The sequence below is a fragment of the Prinia subflava genome, chromosome 1 (assembly GCF_021018805.1).
Source record: "Prinia subflava isolate CZ2003 ecotype Zambia chromosome 1, Cam_Psub_1.2, whole genome shotgun sequence".
Taxonomy (NCBI): Eukaryota; Metazoa; Chordata; class Aves; order Passeriformes; family Cisticolidae; genus Prinia; species Prinia subflava.
Window position 1 is genome coordinate 114,892,203 of NC_086247.1, and position 19,913 is coordinate 114,912,115.

At 37.2% G+C, this 19,913-nt stretch overlaps 1 protein-coding gene across 1 annotated transcript in view; it reads left to right on the forward strand.

Annotated features, from left to right (window-relative positions):
- Positions 1-19,913, forward strand: part of NGLY1 (N-glycanase 1) — a 31,711-nt gene that overhangs the window by 2,118 nt on the left and 9,680 nt on the right. The window contains 9 exon segments of the mRNA XM_063408810.1: positions 1,268-1,510; positions 4,616-4,775; positions 7,984-8,206; positions 8,884-9,005; positions 9,412-9,557; positions 9,738-9,848; positions 14,793-14,957; positions 16,220-16,408; positions 19,579-19,756. Of these exon segments, the coding sequence (XP_063264880.1) occupies positions 1,268-1,510; positions 4,616-4,775; positions 7,984-8,206; positions 8,884-9,005; positions 9,412-9,557; positions 9,738-9,848; positions 14,793-14,957; positions 16,220-16,408; positions 19,579-19,756 (1,537 nt within the window).

Genomic DNA, 19,913 nt, shown 5'->3' on the forward strand with positions numbered 1-19,913 from the left:
GAACTTAAACTGCCAAAGCTTGTTAAACTAGAGGCAGTTTTTTGTGATTACTGGAAAGCTGGTCTGAAGACCCAGTTCTTGTTGAACGGTACAAAGCTCTTGCTTTGCTTTGCTTTGTTTGTTTGATGCCACACTTCTGTATGAGTATGTGTATTATGTTATTTAGGTCCAGAGCCCTCTGCCTTCTCTTTGGATAAAGTTAATTACTATAGTTTTTCAATTAAAAGAAAAAGTATGCTGAAAGCAGTGACTGCAGAGAGAGAGACAGGCTGTGGATTTATTCTCATGGTGGTGCTCAGGAGACTTTTTATGGTTTATTTGAGCCAGGAGGTGGGTGGTGTAGAGGGAGAAGCACTTGGGCAGGTCTCTGAGAATTTGTTGGCTCAGTCTTATGGTTATTGTGTCAGTCAAAGCTGGAGCTCACAAACTTCTCTTCAACTGTATGGCTGATATTGTTCCTTCTTGTGTTTCTGCTTGATAATGGCTTGATACATTCCATTTAGTTTTGTGGTGATTTTAAGTGTTAACGCAAAGTCTCTATCTGCAGGGATATGTGACCTCAAGTAACTGTAGGTAAACAAATTAGCTTAATAAGTAGAAGTGCTGCAGTGGTAGAAACTGAAACTCTTAAAGGATGAATGCTTCAGGATATTTGTGTTTTTAGTAACCTGTTTCTTTATGTTAAGTACACAGGTGTTTAATTCTGTCATAGTTACTGATCTCTTGTTATGCTATCAGTAATCACATTGCAGTCAAAAATAAAACCCAGAAGTCAACCCAGGTACCAGTTTTAATAAGAGTAATATTGGCTATCTGAAAACTTAAAACTTAGACATAAAAGATATCAGTACGTAAAAGAATTTCCAGGAGATGCCATTCTAGGGGCTTCTTCCCTCAACATTGGATGTCCTCCTGTGTTGATTAGGATTTCACTGCTGTACAGTGAGAACTGAGCATTGTTCATTTCTGTTGATACTGCTTTCTGTGCCAAACCATAACTGCATAGCCCATGACTGGCTCTACAAAATAAGTTACTAACAAAAGCATGTTTGAGCCCTCTTTCTCTAGATTGACTTAAGGTTCTTGATCTGGTGGGCTTCTGAAGCTGTGAGAGGCCTCAAGCTTCTACTGTAAGGGACCTAATCTAAAAACTTGAATCCTGCCAAGCCTTAGGATGGTAGCTTCCAGTAAATTGTTAGCTGTAGCTACAGGTCAGTGACCAGCTTAGACTTGTATTAACTGCTGAATTCATTTGTCTAAATTTCAGGGAGAAACTCACCTGGTTTTCCCTAAGGAAGCTTCAATTGAGCAACTACGTAAAATCAGGGACTTAATTGCTGGAGAGAGGAGCAGCAGACTGAATGAGTCAAACCAGATCCACAGATCAGGATCCTCTGAAACTGTCAGCAGCCCTCAGACAGCTGCACAACGGCCTTCGAGATCTGTTGACTCTGTTCTCGCCCCTGCCCGTCAGCAACCAGAAACATCACTTGTGCAATCTCTTGAAATGGTAATTATAACCTGCGAACTTTATGGCCCATTAATCTCGCATATAAAGATTGAGGAAGAGGTGACTGTTAGGACAGGTTGCTCAGAGAAACTGAGCAGTCTCCTAGAGCAACTTGGTCTGACCTCATAGCTAATCTTGCTTTAAGAAGGTTGGACTAGACTTTTTTCCCTCCAGTGGTTTCTGAAGGTTTTTGAGTGTTTTCTTCAGTTTACATGCAACTGAAGCATGAAACATGCCATAAACAGAATATTAACAAGAGATTTTGTTGAAGATGTCCATAAATATTCTGTTGATCAGGATCTCAAGAAGAGAAGCTGATACGTATTGAAAAGGAACAGCAAGATGGGGAACGGGGGGAGTGGGAAGCTAAAACTAGGGTTATGTTTGAAAGCCAGCAGAAGAACCGGAGCATAACTGTAATGTTTATAATTGTTGGTGTCTTGGTTCATGCATTATGATCTCTGTGGAGGGCTTTCTTTTTTCACATGTGCCTGGCCTTAAGGACAGGAATTTAGCCAGACAAGGGCAAATTTATTGTTATTTATGCTGAGTTTACCTTGTCCAGGAGATTGAGGTGAAGTTTCTGATCAAGACAGACAGCAGAGTCCTTTCATCTGATGTTAGCTGGCCTGATGGGAAAAGACTCAGCACTTCATACAACTTTGAAAAATTAAATTACACCGTTTGATAGAAGCTTTTAAGGATGCTTTGGTTTAACTTTCTGAAGAGTTTTTTCTCCTAGAATCAGTGTCACTTGGTGTAAGATAAATCCTTCCAAAAGCTCACCTCCCATGCATCCTTAAACACAGTTTGTGTGTTTTAAATTATATTATCAGTGTATTATTGCATATGAGCTGTGACATATGGTTTCCTCCCAATGCCTGCCCAAGTCATTGAATGCAAAATGGCAAAGCATTGTTTGAAGTGATGGCTTTTGGGGATAGAGAGCACTGAATGACTCATTCTAACCCAAAAGGTCTTTTGGGCAAGGTGCTTCTGTAGGCACATTGTCTTGGGACGTTTAATCTAATGATGTTAGCATGGCAGTAGTTGCCGCTAAAATATACTGACTGGATTTGTTTTACTTTGTTTGGAGGTTTCTGGGTTGGTTTTTTTGCCTGCTTCTAGATTTTTACTGTTTCAGCCACTTCTGCAATGGTGGTTGGAAGCGATTATGAAACCTGTAGAGTGATTTGCTGCTGCTGTACTGCTTAGGGCAGGAAGCTTTAAAAGTTGATCCTGCAATGACAACAATGTTGCACAATGTTGACACAACATATTGAAATCCTTCCAATTTCTTGTTACTCTGCCCCAACATACACTGGCCATCAGAGTTGTGGATCCATTTCTCTGAAACTATTAATCTTCCTGGCTTGCTGATGGGACCAAACTTACTACTATTTAGAGGCATTAGTAAGGCAGTGTTGGCACTCTGTTAGAATGCTGTCTTTAGCTGATCTCTACAGGGAACCATACTGATAGCTCTCTGAGCCACTGAGTTTGGTCTTTATGGTCTGAATTGATTGGAAGTCTGGCAGTGACTTGGCTGTTCTGCTTCCACAGCAGTGGAGGTTTGTTTTCCAGTGAGCATGCTGCAGAGTTATAGTTGTATTATTGTTGTATGCACTGCTGACATATGTCAGAGAGGTTTACAGTTGTTTCTGTAGTGCAAGCATTTTTTTTCTTGCCTATGTGTTTCACCTGTCATTCATGGGAGGCTGGGTAAGTGCAGGGAAAAGCAGCTTACTTGAAAGAACAGAGGAATATTCCTAAATACACTGTTCTAGGGACTTAACCCACCATTAACTTGCCTCACTGTTTTCTTCTGCATTTCTTGTCATAAAATATTCTCGAGGCTTAGGAAAAGGACAGCTATGGCTAGTTGTTAATTCTGGTGGGTGGATTCTGATCCCTTCTTGAATAGCATAGTGATTACAGAAGGAAAGGTGTATCCAAACTTAGAACTGCAGTGAGGTTCACCTGGCTTCTAAGATTAAATGTTTGCATAACACTTCATAGAGTGGCTTTCATGAAGCCATGCCTTTTCAGGAAGCTGACAGACCATGGAGATCTTTAGGCCTTTGTCAGTCTCTGATGTCCCTTATTTCTTTTTTTCGACTTGCATTAAAATGAATCTGGACACAGTGGAGTTTATGATGTTAAACCAGTTACCTACAGCTAATGAGCTCCTGGAAGAGCAAAACCAGCTCTGTTCTGTTTTAACAGTTGTGAAAATTAAGGACTGATCCTGCAGTACTGTAATAGCATCAAAACAATCACTTGTATTTCAAGTGCTGCTTTAAAAGAAGTTATCTTCTGAAGAGTTCTCACACCTGGGTGTATTAAATTGTATTTGCTGCCAGACTCTCAGGAAAGCATTGCATTTTTGATTAAATTAAGATGGCAGGTAACAAGGCTAAAGGCTGAAACATGATGTAGCGATAGAGAAAAGGTAATTTAGCAGTGCTACAGCCTTCCTCCAAAAATATGCCAGACTCTTAACTTTCAAAATCCCATTTCAATTTCTGTATTGTTCCCTTTTAAATGGGAACAAATAGTTTGCTCAGGTACCAACTCCATTATTATTAACTTCAGCTGTTGGTTTTAGTGTCTATGTTTGTACCTTCCTGGGTGCAGTGTGCCACTGGGTGACACTTAGGATAACTGACTGAAGAAACCTGGTTCTTATATCCAATTGCTACTGAAACAGACTGGGTGGTTTAGTGGGTGGTCACTGGGCTGGCTGAAAATGAAAGTGATTGCATGTCTTTTTGTGGATTTTGGGTGAAAGGTGGGGAAGAGAAGTCAAAAACTTTCCCATTAGAGGTGTCTTTAAAAATAGTTTTCTCCCTCACTTACTACACTTTCCACTCAAGACACCATTCAGAATGCTCAGAGACAGCAAGACTGGCTTTACAGTTTGGGTGGTGGTGTCTTCAGTTTTTGTTGATATCTTTGCAAATAAACATTTCACTTGTAAATAAATATATAATGTAAATTAGAACATAGAGTTATGACTCACTTAAACTAAAATAGAAAAGCTTGCTTATTCTGCCTGAAGGTGAAAGTTCATAAATCATCTTGTGACTGAAAATCCTTTTGCAGGCTGCAAATATCTTGAAAACACTTCAAACAAAATTTGAGGATCTTGTATTGATGTATGAGAATCCTTCTATTCAGCAGAAAGCACTAGCTGCAATTCCCCTCCAGGAATTGAAAAGCAAGGCTCAGAAAAAGCTAGCACAAGCTACAAAAGTGGACAAAGGTAATGCTGCCAAGTTAAAGTGTGTATGAAAATAGAAATGTTCTTTCAAACATACTATACTTTGTCAATGTGTGTTTGGTCATATGTCTGCAGGTTCCAAATGCTGTTTCTAAATTGGAATTGCCTTCTTCCTAATTTACTACTCTCTTCACATAATTTTATTTCACTTTTGTTATCCATCTTTTACTGCTTTTATGTAGTAATTTTGGACTGTTAATTTCTGAATTAGTAGAAAAAAATGCTGGGGAAACAAATGTTGCATTCCTTGGAATGAAATAGCTACAAGAAGAGGAGGGGAGCTTATTGCTCAAGTAGTCATTGTTACAAAACTCAGAGTGCAGTTTTCCTGCACATACTACAGTTCTAGATTCAGAATAAAATTTTTAAATACTACTTCTCTTTTTTAAAGTGATATTGGTGAGATTTTGAATGAGATCTTTCCAAGCTGCAGCCTGATACAAGCAAATGATCACTTTGCTTGCTAATGCTTAAATGAATAGGGTAGTTCCCTATTTCTCATGAGGCTAGATATGAAATGTAGGCATACATACTTGTGGCATCAGTGTCTAAAATTTATATTTGCTTCATAAATGTGAATTTGTTTTGAATGTATGAAGTTTTTGTCAGTTAAAATGACATTTCTATTTTCAGGTGATGGTTTTAGATTTGTTTCAGTGGTATAGTGAAATCTTACTTCTATAGGATAAATATTAAAAAAATACAATTCCAAGACAATATTTAAACAAAAAAAAATCTGTTTTACTGTGAATCTTTGATAGAATACTGTTTCAAGCAATTCTGCTAGTGATAGAAGTGCTGTTGGTTTGCAAGCCAAAAATAATCCCTTCACATGTTTTTTTTTTTATAAATTACTTTGTGGTGTCTCATACAGCCACACAGTAATATGTAATTGTGCCTTTGGCATTAAGGGAATTTTTGACAATGGATTTTCTTAGTAATTTTGCTTCTTTTATAAAACTATTGAGAAGTAAGAAACCATGTGAGCAAGTACAAAGCATCTTCATTCAGTAGCATGGGACAATACAACGGGGAAAAGAGACTTAGCAGTAATAAATTACAACTATTAAATTTCTTTATAAAGGAAAAAAATAAAAAGCCTGCCTCTCAGACTCTGTTCTAGTACTGCTGTGCACATTGCTTAAAAAGGGGAAGGAAGGGGGAGGATAATGTTCCAGTGCTTCTTCCCAAACCATCAGGCTGACTTAGTCAAAATGGCTTCCAGACCTTAATTTAGATACAAATAAAGGGGAACGGATGGAATTCCACTGTTTTGGATTGTGACAGCTTGAAAGCATTTTTCAAGAGCTTAATAGAAACGGTTTGTTTTGGAATGGATTGTATATGAGATGTTTGGGTAATTGGCTTTGAACTTCTTTGGTTTCTGTCCTGCTGCCTTAAGATTGCCACCTGTGGGAATAAATACTTAGTGCTAGGGGACACTTGTTTTTAAGATAGGCCTTGCAACACAACAAGCATTTTTGGCTCATAAAAACTAGGAAGATAGCAGTCGTTTGGGAAGTATAGCTTTGATTTTATTTCCCTTTGCCACATTACATTAGAAAGATGGACTGAACAGTCAAAAATAGCTGTGTATCACAGCCAACTGTTTTCTATTCAAGTAAATCACATTTATCATTTTTCTGTGTGATGTTTTAATGAAGCATTTATTTTGCAAATATAGGGAAGAATGTTTATAGCATAGCAGTCATATTTTCACAAATGGGTTCTAGTTTTGATGTTGTTATCCAGGAAAAGAGAGGCTGGCCTGTGCTTGAAATCTTCTCGTTCAGCTTTTAGCAAAATGTTTGAATATACAGGCATATCCATTTTGTAAGCAGTAAGCCTTTCTCTGAGTGTTCCAGCACTAAGCTTTTTCACATACATGAGTGAAAAATGGAAATTTTACTATAATTAGAAGTCAAGTGTTCTTGCTGTGATTAACAGATGATCTTCATGCACTTCATGATCTTTAATAGTGTTAGTGCTCCTATAGAGTCTTTTGTACCAAAGATGGCTACAGCTTTGGAGCAAGATGTGAAATCAGCTTAAACACTCATCTTAGGTTTTTTTTCCACCATCCTGAAAAGGCAGCAAGTGCATAAATTTTTAGTGCAACTGCCTTCAATTTACTTTAAGCAGCATTTTTACAAATTCGTTGTAAATTTGTAAATTTTTACAAATTTATTTTGTATGCTAATATTCTTTAGTCAAACCTGTCTGCACTGTGACTAGAATAAAGCTGTAGTGCATAAAAATAACCAGGCAGTAATACCTATGGTTGCAGTGGGGCCTAGATGATAAAGTTACTAGGAAGTATTACTTGAATATTTATGTATCTGAGCAGGAGGAATATCTCTCTGGGCATTGTAACAGGATGTGCATTTAAGGATTCTAAGGAGTTTAAAGGGATAGATCTCTCTTGAAAAACTGGATTTTTAGATTTGTTTTTTAAGGAAAATGAGGTTATTTTCAGGTGTCAGAACAGTGAGAGTATGTGAGTAGATTCTAACACCTGTTGTAAGCAGGAAAATGGGCCAGAAGAGTCTGATGTGATGAAATCAGCTAGAGTAGGAAAAAAAAGACATTCTGTGTCTACCTTGGGTTAGCTGAGAAAGGTGTTTATTCGCTCAAATTAGAACAAACTCACATGTTTGCATGATATATACATATTTTCTACAATAGTTAAGCTGTGTTTGTGGAAAGTCTGTTTATAGAAATCCTGTACACCTGGTTGTTTAGACCGCTGGCAGTGTCTGGTTCTTTGGGATTTTGAAATCAAAGGAATTGTTTTTCCTGCTTTAATAGCTAAGAATAGGAATACATTTTGGAGCAGAAAAATAATTAATTCTCTGCTCCATAGTCCTGGGAGAGTATGAAGGGCATCAGGAACTTTGCCAGGCTGAAATGTAAATTTGACTCACTTTTCTGAGCAATTTCTTATTCTCATTCTAGCTGTAGTATTTAGGACTGCAGTTTTTTGTTCTTAAATTGGAACTTGCTCAGTCTTGACAATTTAGATTTTCTTTTTTGTATGTGTTTAAGTAATATGTAAAGCTTTTTAATCTGGCTTTTATATTTAAAAGTACATAAAAATATATAAAGGCCCAAAGATGCTGATTTGCACAGGCACTGTCAAGTTCAATTAAATTACTTTTCCATTTGAACTAACTGTGCGTTGTTTTTACAGGTGCACATGTGAATGAAGAGGACTTCTTATTGTTGGAGCTTTTGGACTGGTTTAAGACTTCCTTTTTTCATTGGGTAAATAGTCTTCCTTGCAGCAGGTGTGGTGGGCAGACAGAGCCTAAAAGTGACTACCTGTTGCCTACTGATGATGATCTAAGGTGGGATGCCAGTCGAGTGGAAAACCATTACTGCAACCAGTGTCAGCTCTGTAATAGATTCCCAAGGTGAGCATACAGAGACTTGCTGCCCTTTTTCTTTCAAGAAACAGCTTTGCATTGTGAGAAGTTGTTAGTTCAGAGAGTAGAGAAGCTGTTTTGAGTAACATGATAGAATGTTTGATGAACTGGCAATTTCTCTACAAGGTAAGATATTTTTAAAAACAATATATACTTTCTCCTATGTGGACTTGTTCTGAATGCTTGTCTGGCTTGGCTGGGGGGGGTTTAATGTTAATTTGGTGAACTACAGCTTCTAAATAAATTATGTTAATATTTGCAACCATATGTAGGCAGTGTTTTGTTACTGCAGGGAAAACTTCACTTCTGTGGGAAATCACAGTGTAATGTATATCTTTTGCTAAGTCTATAGAGGAGGAGCAAATACACAGTTTATTGATACTTTTGTGACATTTACAAAAGTTGTATTTTAAGATGTCTAAATCAGTTTTGAAAACCTCACCAGATCCATTTCAGTGCTGCCACAAACATGTGATGGAGTCATGTGAGTTGAGACAGCATTCTGCTCAGATGTGGTTTGGGCAGTACAGCAATGATTTCCATTATCTTCTGTGGACTGATCGGTACTGAAGTCTGGTCAGATCAGCAGAACACGATGTGAAGATTTCTGGAAGGTGAAATGTATTTTCCATTGTTCTTGTTTTGTGTTTGTTTTTCTCCTGTAGGTATAACAACCCTGAAAAACTTCTGGAAACCAGACGTGGGCGCTGTGGCGAGTGGGCCAACTGTTTTACACTGTGCTGCAGAGCTGTTGGGTTTGAAGCAAGATATGTCTGGGACTATACAGGTATCGGTATTCTGGAGTATTGCAACATTAATACAAACCTGTGCCAAGGGAGGTTATGTATTTTATGTCTCTCAGATCATATTAGCCATCAGACAGTGCATGCAGTTATGCAGTCAGCTAACAAAGACAATGTACATTCAATTTCCTGTCTTGCCTGATGAGATGAATACAGTTCTGCAAGTAAGGTCAGATGACTGACTTCAGAATGATACAATCTTTAGCTGAATGTAGGGGACTGTGATCCTAAGAAAGAGCAAGCTTTGGTAATGTTTCTAAATGTAGATGAACAGAAAACATTCTTTCACCTGTTCCTTCATTTAATAAATCAGAAAAAATTACAGTAATCTGCAAGATTAGAGGCTCTATCTTTATAAGTCACTGTTTATTCTTGGCCTTTGTTGCATAGATCATGTGTGGACTGAAGTATATTCTTCGTCTCAGAAAAGATGGCTTCACTGTGATCCTTGTGAAAATGTCTGTGATAAGCCTCTACTCTATGAAACTGGCTGGGGAAAGAAGCTCTCTTACATAATTGCATTCTCCAAAGATGAGGTAGGAGTAATGATGCTAGTAATAAACAAACCTGCCCTGAAACAAGTGTGCAATGTATTCTATCTTGGTGGGTTTTTAGAATTATTGTAGAAAAGTATACTTTTGTTAACTAGCCACTTTAAGTGAAGCAAGATGTGTGGATATTTTTGGTTGCTTTATTTTCTTCCACTTGTGCTCGAGGTTGTTGATGTCACCTGGAGATACAGCTGCAAACATGAGGAAGTACTCTCTAGAAGGACAGCACTCAGCGAGGCTACACTGCGAGAGACAATTAATGCGCTAAACAGAACGGTATGTAACTGTTCTTCAGTGGGTTTCTGAGAGTGAAACACGAGGATCTGCAGAGTGTGAGGTCCTCAAACAAAGGAATGCATTTGGTAACCTCATAGGAATGCACTATGGATATAAAACATGCTAGTAATTTTACCCTGAATACAAGGAATCAGTTGCAGTCCTGAACTTATGAGACATAAGATAAATAATGGTATGTAAGAAGATTATTGTATTATCTCTTACATACACAGATGTGTGTGTATATATTATTTTTCTTAGGGACTTTGGAGCAGACTTGTAGTTGCTGGGAGTAAACTGCAACTCCTTAGTAACTGTGTGGACTCCTTCAGGGTGACTGAACCTTTTCCACATCAGTGCTGCTATAACCTGAAAACAGTAGCATTTACAGTTGTAAGAAATGCAGGTTTAATTTGCTTTCAATGACTTTTACAAGCTCTAGGAAGGGAGAGGAATGATTCATGGGCTTTTTTCAAAACTTTCAAAAGGTGTGGATACCATCAGCAGAGCTTTGACTCAGAGCTATGTGTATTTACACTGTTCACACTTAACATTCCCAAAATAAATGGAGGTGTTTGCACCTGCATGTCATGGTTGCAGAACATCTCTGCTAAGCTTTTTCTACTCCCTACTTGGGACACCATGAACTTGATTCAACATAATATAGTACCATAAAACCTTGAACCACCTTGAGGTTTTTATTTTGTCCTCCCTTCCTTACAGGGCTAATTCCCATGCATGCAAACATTAGTTCCAGTGGTAGTATACAGTTGATAACTTAATAAACAGATTATGCCTTTTTTAGGTCTGCTGGCTTGAGAGTTGTAGCCATACATTAAGACTGTGAAGAATTGAGCTGGATTAATATTTTGAGACCAGGGCTTGAAATCATTTTAACAGTAAGGAAAAAATTAAGAGTCACATAGCAGAGTAAAGCACTGAGAAGAGTAACCAGAGCAGCAAAGCAAAAGGAGGTAAAGGGATTTAATGATGTCCCTCCAAGCCCTGAACCCCTGCTGGTTACAAAACTAATCTGAGTGGGCCTTTCTTCTGATCACAATCACCACATTCTTCTCCTCCACAGTTTTGTGTACAGAAAGAACTTTGGACATGGGTCACTAGTAAGTTGAAAAGTTTCCCTGACAGTATTGATGGAAAAGAACTAAATGGATATCAGAAAACTATGACATCCTTGTCACCTCAGTGATGTCACTGTAGGATCATGCTCTGTTTAACTTACAGAAGTTTAGGAAACCTCTGTAGAAGATGTCATTGCCATCTCAAACAGATGGTGCTTCATGTTGGTCTTTTTCTTACTCCTTTCCACCTTCTTTACAGGACTGTGCAGCTCTCAAGCTGACATGAGCACTTTTCAAACAAAGAACAGGCTTCTGGTCATACTTTATATGAAAACTCAAAACTAGTAGAGGGAAGAAGGTTTACATGTGTTTCCAGTACCATCTTTGTGTTTTTCCTGTCTTCTTTTCCCTACATGTGAAAAATCCCAGCCCTTTCATCTCTCTGCTGTTGCTTTCCCTTCTGCTTTCCAGTATTATTAAAGCTGTCTTGTGATTTTATAAGAACACCTTTGTCAGTCTTTTTAATTGTATTTTACTCTGAGGAGCAACTTACTCTCTCTACAAAGTGAATGATACTCACACTCCTCCTGCTACGTACACTTTTTTTTGGTCTAGTAGCTGTTCAGAATGTTTGATTCATTTAATTTATTAAGTTAATGAATTCAGTCTCTGTAAGTATCTGCTCTTGCTCCTTTTTTCTTTTGTCACTTTTAATAGGAACTAGATTTCAGGGTCTTAGAGGCAGTTTGCCATCCGATTGCTAAAAGGACTGGGTACCTTTGTTTTGTTATCCTACATTTGTCCTAGTTATTAAAAGGCCTTTCCTAAAGTTCAGACTTAGGTGACAATGCAGTGGGGAAAAGGGGAACTTTAAAAAGTTGGTGTCCAAGATTCTCCATGTTGTATTCTGCAGTCACAGAGGGCAAAGGTAAACTCATCCCTGGAACTTTCAAGATGTGTTAGAGCAAGTTTTCATTATTCCTTTCAGTCACAACCCTCCAGCTAGTATGGTTTCCTTCACTGCAGCCTATTTAGAAAATAACTGTTGTAGAGGCCTCCTCTAACCTGCCCTTTTCCTGTCATCTCCTAGAGACTGGCTGCACAGCAGGAGCAACTATAGTCTTTGTACTGTTTGATGCAGAACTCCAACACTGTCTTTTAAGCTCAGTTTTTGTGACATACAGATATGCAATGTACATTATCACCTGCACTGCAGTGTTAATGAAAATGGAGTCTCAGGGATTATTGTTTGTCTTTCCTGCATAAAGAGCAAAGGTAGTGGCCATTATTTCTGTGGATGTCTGTCTGTTCCATTGCCAAGCAGAGGCCACACAACAGTTCAAAAGATGTTGAGTGGCTTGCTGTTAAATGCATAGCAGACAGGAATAATTTGGTCTCTTCACTACTTATTTTACTTCTCAAAAATACTTGGTGTGTTTTATCTGGGCCAGGCATTCCTAAATAGGTGTACAGCCTCTGGATTACCTACTATCTGATAATATTCTGTAGTACTATAGCACACTTTGACTACAAATTTTTTTCACCCACTGCCTTATTCCAGTCCATTGTATGTTATCCCTATGGAAAGTGGGAGAGGACCCTGAACTTTCACTGCTTTCTTTGGACTTTGGATGGTGAAACAGGGAAGCAAATTATTTTTTCATTTTCTCCAAGCTGCAGTTTTTTGGTAGTGATTGTGAATGGTTATAGTTACAGCAAGATCAACTCTTAAAAGGAAAGCCAGTAATTTGGGTTGAATTGCAAGCATTTCATGCTGACTGATGTGAGATGAACCAGTGCTTCTTATCAAAGGTTTAAAATTCAGTTCCTGCCCTCAGATTATGTGCTGCTCAGCTAGCAGTGGGTCTACTTAAACTATGGGTTATTCATCTCCTGAAAGCACAGAGTCCTTCAGGAAGCATCAACAGCACAACTTGCACATGACACAGAACTGATTTTAAAGGTGCAGTTCACCATCCATCTTCCTTCTTAGTACCTTTGTCTGCCAAAGAAAGCTGTGGCCTGAGCAGGTAGGGAGGGGTAATACCTTCAAGCAAACAAACAACAAAAACAAACAAACAAAAATTTAAAAGCCAAACAACCCAACAACAAACAAAACAAATCACAAAAATCAAACAAACAAACAAACAAAAACCAAAAAAACACCCCAAAAAACAAAAGCAGGAAGTTTGAGCCATGGCAGCTGGAGTTTTTACAGTCCATTTCTGATGACAATGTCATTGGTAAGGAAATGTAGTTACAGGTTCTCCCAGCACGGGCTGTGTTGATATCTGAGGATCTGAGTGTTTGGCATGTCAGGCCTGCTGCATTTCTATGCAAGAGTCTGCTGGGTGGCAGGAGATGACAAGAATTAGTGTACTTGTGCTCTTTATACTTGAGGAACTTACTGATTTCTTGTATTGTATACAAAGAGGTCTGTTTTCTGAAGCCTTTTAATGTTGAAACACTGTTCTGTAACAGGTTTTTTCAGCTGCTTTTACAAAAACTACACAGCAAAGACATCCAGTCTTCAGCATGGCATCAGTGATTTCAGTGGTGATGACCACTGACACTGGATTTCCTCTACATGAAAGTGCTTACAGGAAATTGTGGATTGGTATTGTTAATTTAGGATAAACCATATCAAACTTTGTCTGAGCTGGAACAAAATCTGTAGGTGCTGCATAGGGATATCCTAAGTGTCAGGGCAACTGTTAGACTCAGGAAAGCCTGATATTTCATGGGAAACTGCTGCAACCACTGGTTGTCATCCATCAACACAAGTAGAGGTGTGTTTCCTTCTTCCTGTGTTAGAACTGGTATTTGGCATCTGGAATTTGTTCAGCTGGAACTGTTTCTCATCATTTCTCTGTATCTACTTTCCTTTATACAATTCCTCATTGTTGTCTGGAACAAAAAAAGTCTTCAAATGTTTCTTTTGTGATCTCTGTTAGCAAAACTTGCTGGAGTCAGAACTGCTTTTGATATAATTGAAATGCTTGTCAGCCCTAAGTTCCAGGTCCAGTGAGCTGAGTGTCCATGCCTTGGGTGATCACCAGAGCAGAAAAAAAGATGATGTGTGTAATAATTTACATACTCAATGTTGATCTTAATTTTTTAGCCGCATGTGGGTTTATCCACAGTTAAAAAATTGAAGGGCTTCACATTCCAGATTTGTATATTTGAAATTAAAATCATGTAGACAAAATACTAACATCTCAATAAAATTTTTAGAAGTTATTTACCAAAAAATTGCTTCATGTAGGCAAAGAAGATGTAATTCTTTTTATTTTTCACTGATTTTTCTGGAACTAACTTTTTCTTAGTTTTCTGACATCTGAAAAATGGAGATGTCATGGTTTGTTTATGACAGAATCAGTGAAATAACTCTTTTAAAGGCTTTTGTTTGGGCTTAATCACAAAACCAAAACTGTTGCCAACCAAGTCACTCCACCTTAGTGAAGAAAAAATTGACCACAAATTATTCTTGCCTTCTCTTTCCTCTAAATAATACTGAGAACAGCTATGCTAAAGCATACATATGAATAGCTATAAAAAACTGTTCTGAAAGTGTTTTATCATCCAAGTAAATGTATTAGAAACAAAGGACAAACATTATTTTAAAAGAATTCTGTATGATGCCTGCAAGTTCATAGAGAAAGCACTGCTGTCACATAACTGTGCACTTGTGACTGGTTTATATTTGTGTCTGTGGTATAATTTTAATGTTTCTAACAATCAGTCTAGACTTTAAATGTTAATCTGTTTTTCAATTCTATTTTTCCCTGCTAGTGTTGCTCTAGAGCAGAATGACAAATACCATTCTCTCTGAATGTTTTCTTTTTTCCTATATGTCTTTTTTCAGAGACAAAAGTCTTTGTCAGAAAATAGAAAAAGAGAGCTCCTGGAAAGGACTATTGTGGAACTTGTTGAGTTTATTTCTCCGAAAACACCTAAACCTGGAGAATATGGTGGAAGGACATCAGGCTCACTGGCTTGGCGAGTAGCCAGAGGTGAAATTGGACCAGAGGTATTTAACATTTGCACTGATGACCATCTTAGAGGTAGCTAACTAAGGCTTTGTGATTATGGTCTGTAAGAAAAAAAAAAAAGGCACTTCACGGTAGATAGCCAGATTCAGCTCAAAAAAGTGAATGTTGTGAAAACATTAGGTGAAAGTTTGATGTGAATTCAGTAGAGGTCCACAAGTAATTTTTGAGAGTTGATGGTGGTCCATTGATTCTCATAGTGTTTGGGACTCCTTGATATAAAGTGTTTTTTGTTCTTGAAAGTTAAAAATACTTTTTTCATTTAAATTAGTTTGACTGGAACTAGGAAGTTTAAGTTAGTTGAAAAAAATTGGGAGAACTGTGAAAAATTCTTGTATTATTTGTTACTTCCAGATTTTAACAAGTAGTAGGTTTTGACCAACTATTTTTGTTAATAAATCAGTATGGGAGTAGTTAGAATTGTGTAAATTAAGTAATCTCTTAAATAATAAGCTTGATTGATTTTCACATCATTTTTTTACTGTTCCCAAAAGCAAGGCTTAATTTTTATTTATTTTATGCTGAAATACAGTTTCCCAGAACTATAATAGTATTTAGCTTGAGTCAGGATGCAAAGATGTGTCCTCAATTTTGTAGCAATCCCATCATGTGGAATGTCTAACTAGAATGTCCTAAATAGAAACAGTTAACTGAAATTCATGAGTTTCTTAGGATTGTCTAAGTTTGAGAAACTAATACTTTATTGCAGTGCTCTGTTGTTTGGAAGACTTAATTTCTGAAACTCGTAAGAACAATGACTTCTTAAAAAAATACTGTGGAGTTACAAAGTTTGTACTGTAAGTTTTTTGAAGTTGATTTGTAAACCGGCATACACAAGCACCTGTATATGGTAGTCACAGGTTTGCTATTCAAAATCACCATTTACTTACCATTGTACAAGCAATGTACTCAACATATAAACTTTCTGTTCTGAAGCTCTAGTTTCTTACTTTAATGGCACTATTTCATGTTAGTTTGTTAAAAAATTACTTCCAAAGTAATTGTATGAAAATTTAAAAAATAAAATTACTCCTCCCCTTTGGAAAAGTTGCAGGTGTACTGTTCAAAACTTTTCCTCTGCAGAAATGGTTTTGTACATGACCTCCCTTAAAAAAGACTTTTTTTTTTGACTTGGCAGCAAAACTGAGTTGCAAAACTATGACATACTATTTAAAAGTAACATAGGCTTGGGGGAATTCAGGCATTGGGGAATGAAGGTGCTTGTATTTTTTGGCTTTTTCAGAAAAGAAAAGAAGTAGTTTTTATTCCCTCTGAAAAGGAGAAGACATCTAAACTGTTCCATCTCACCTACAATGTAATAGACGATAGCTACACACGCATTTCCAATAACAATGAAAAAATAAGTGGCTGGGAAGCAGGTGTTTGGAAGGCAGAATCTATGTGGAGAAAGGTTGAAACAGATTGGAAAATGGTAAGAATAGTAATTATTAAAAGCCTACAATGTACAGTAAAAATGTGATAACTCCAGTAAAACAGAAAACCTTTGCCAATGTTTGGATTCAAAACCTCTCTTGGTATCCACAGAATTTAGCTGATGTTAGTAAGTGCTGTCATTAAGATTCAGCAAGATGGCCAGATGGTACAAGACATTAGAAATAAATTTAACTTGTCTTTCAGAAAGGATGCTTGAATTCTCAGCAGGAAGGTAAAATCCTTCCAAGAATGCCAAATTTTAAAAAATGGCTTCCTTCTTAGGCTTTTGGGAAAATGCTGTTTTATTGAAAAGCAATATTTCTCTCGAAATAAAAAGGTATTTATTGGTTTTAAGAATAGTTTTATAGCGTATCATATCTCTTTGATATACAACCAAAGGAAGAAATTCTCATCCTAAATAATACAATTCCATCTTCAGGAAGGCAAAAACCTGTCAGTTATCCAGAATACTTTATACCCTGCCCAGAATCCTTCCTAAGCGTCAGGACTGAGCAGCACAAGAGTCATAGGCTCTAAATCTAAGAAAAGAACTGCTACCTGTGAAGTGGGAAGGGGTCATGTACTAGCAAACAGCTTTTCCCACAACAGCAACCAACTGTGGAACTGAATGTTCTTGTCAGGCACTAGAGCATGTTACTGCTTTTTTCCTCTGCCATTTTACTAATCTGAAGAGTCTGACCAAATATTCTTCTAGCTTCCCATTAATGAAAAGCTCCCACTGATGGAGCTAAGTATGTGTCCACCTTTTGAGATTTTCGCTCCTGAGTCTGTACATAACTGACCTGCAAAATGCAGCAGTAGAATAACTTGAAGAGGCTATGCTGCTCTAAAAAGAAAGAATAAGGAAAGAAACAGGAGAATAGTAGGAAAGATGTCACAACAGTGTAGGTAGACTTACTAGTAAAAGAGAAGTAACAAAATAGTAAAAGAGAAGTAACAAAAACTCAGAGTAAGGGACAGATGTTTTCTGCTTCCCCAGGATCTGCTAAAAATCTGGTAGCATATTATGTTTTCAATTCTGCAGTGATCAGTTATCCTCACTTTTTCAAGAAACATGCTGTCCCTGCACTGAAACTAAACTACAGTTTTTGTCAGCTGTGCTAGTCAGATAAGACAGGGTGGGATTGATCTGTAAGACCAGGCAAAATACCCTTGTATGCAGTGACACCTTAAAAGGATGAGGTGATGGCATTGAGAAATTAGGAGCTACGGCTCCAGGTCTCTCTCAGACTTGTGGTAAGGCATGTTAGTTCTACAGGAATTGCACCTGCAGCAAGTGTGCAATAATCTAAGAATTTAAAATTACTTTTCATTGGGTGTTGTTTGTATAATGGGAGGTAAAGGCAGAGGGAAAATTGTTAGGGGTTTGCCTGTTCTTTTTGTAAAAGATGCAAATTGGGGTTTGATTCAGCAGTTGTCCAAGAACTTAAAAGCCAAAGGAACCTTTACAGAAATACTTGGTTAACATTTATTATGTGATGAATGGAAAGGCATTTAAATCTAAAAGCCACAGAAAATGTATCTGTAAGTATTAGACCAGGAGTAACAGAAAAGAACTGCTTGCTTTTATGGTACACAATGCAAACAGGTACAAACCACAAATTCAGTCAGATTACCCAGAGATAACCCGGTATCCAGCACTCAAACAGGCAGATCACAGTAAGTGATAATAGTGGTGTAAGAACCTGTAGACCTGAAATCCATGGATTTGTAAAAGGCTTGTTTTGCAGAAGAATTGCTGCAGTGGAGGAGAACTTGAATGAGTTGGTTTTTTGAATGAATAGGTTTCTTCCTCTGAATTCAGACATTTTTCTAATAATACCAGAAGCAAAACAACCAAATTTGAAAGTTAGAGGAAAGTCAAAAATACACAAAAGAAAACTTTAAATTCTTTATTCTGATTAAATGCTTGGATATTACAATGAAAGATGAAGCAGACTAATGTTTGAGGCTTGTCTAGCATTCAAAACTATGTTTAGTGCATTTCGAGTAGTATTTAATGGGGTGCTTTAGCTTGCTCAAGTGCAGCAGTTCAGTAGGATCTGATCAAGGGAAAGCTCTTGCTAGAACCAGCTGAGATACTTAAAAAATGTGTGAAGATGAGCACCTTAATGAACATTAAGGCTATCTTCACATTAAAACCGCTTAAATCATTGCATTTTCATAGGTTATCTTCAGTCTAAGACCTCACACCTTTGGTGATTTTGAGCTTTCTTCAATGTGAAAATAGTAACACTAAAATTCTGTTTAGTAGTCTGTCAATTACATTTCTATATTAGGATGGGATCTTTAGTACAACAAACTACTGTGTTTTATTATCACTTTATTCTGGATTGGTCTTTCAAGATTAAAAAATAAAGAGCTAACTAAGTCCACTCAGTATGATATTAATCAAAAGCTTGGACCTGACAGAATTTTTATTAATTTAGGATTTCAAAAGGATTGTGGTAGCTTGGACTCTTTAATCTCTAATGTCTGTTATTTAGGTTTGCTGATAATAGATGTTGGACTTGAAAGAACTGTTAGGCACTTGTGACCAAATTCTTGACAGGGTTCATAGTAACTTTAATGAATGTTAATATGTGAGCATGACTGTTCAGCCAGGTGAAGTTCAGAAGAGCATTGGGACTAAATTAAATTATGCAAAGTTGTAACAGTTCAAATAATGTTAATATGGGGCTTTTGAATGGCTGACATGTATGATTTGCTTTAACTGAGACCCATCAAGTCCTGGGAGAAGCAGTGTGCAGCCACAGCTGAAGAATCTAGTGATTGTACAGTTCTTTTCATCAACAATACTGAACAACTGAAGTGTTCTGTGCATTTAAAAAGACCCTTAATTCTCCTTCTTTAAAAAAATAATAAGCTCAGGTGTTTCTGTGGCTTGAACTTTACTATGGATGTGGAAATACTTCAGTGTTCCCTAGCTGTGAATATATACAATTACCTAACTGTGGAATATACTTGGGGATGTAGAAAGAGTTTTTTATATAAAATTGTACTTTGTACAGTTTTAAAGGTTCAGGGTCTTGACAAAGAATAGAAGTGTGTTATCTTAAGATTTTTATGTCTTGCTACAATGGTTAATTTGCTATGTGTTGGTCATCTCAGTTTTTGACATGCTGGTTGTGTCTTCTTTCCATGTAGGTTTATTTAGCCCGAAAAGAAGGGTCATCCTCTGCTTCCATCAGCTGGAAGTTTGAGTGCAAGTCAGTTGGTCTAAAAATAGGTAACATTTCAGTTAGGACAAGCAGTCAAACATTTCAGAGTGGAAGAATACAGTGGAGACTTTGCTCTCCTACAGCAGAAATTGCTCTGATAGGAGGTAAGTGTGGAATTTAAATAATGAATTATATCATGTAGCAGAGGTGTAACTGGAAATAAATAGTTTATATTGAGAGAGTACTATGCAAACACTAAAAACAAAATATGAATAGTCTTTACTTTTCCAACAGCATTTCCTAGCCACATCAAGAAAATAC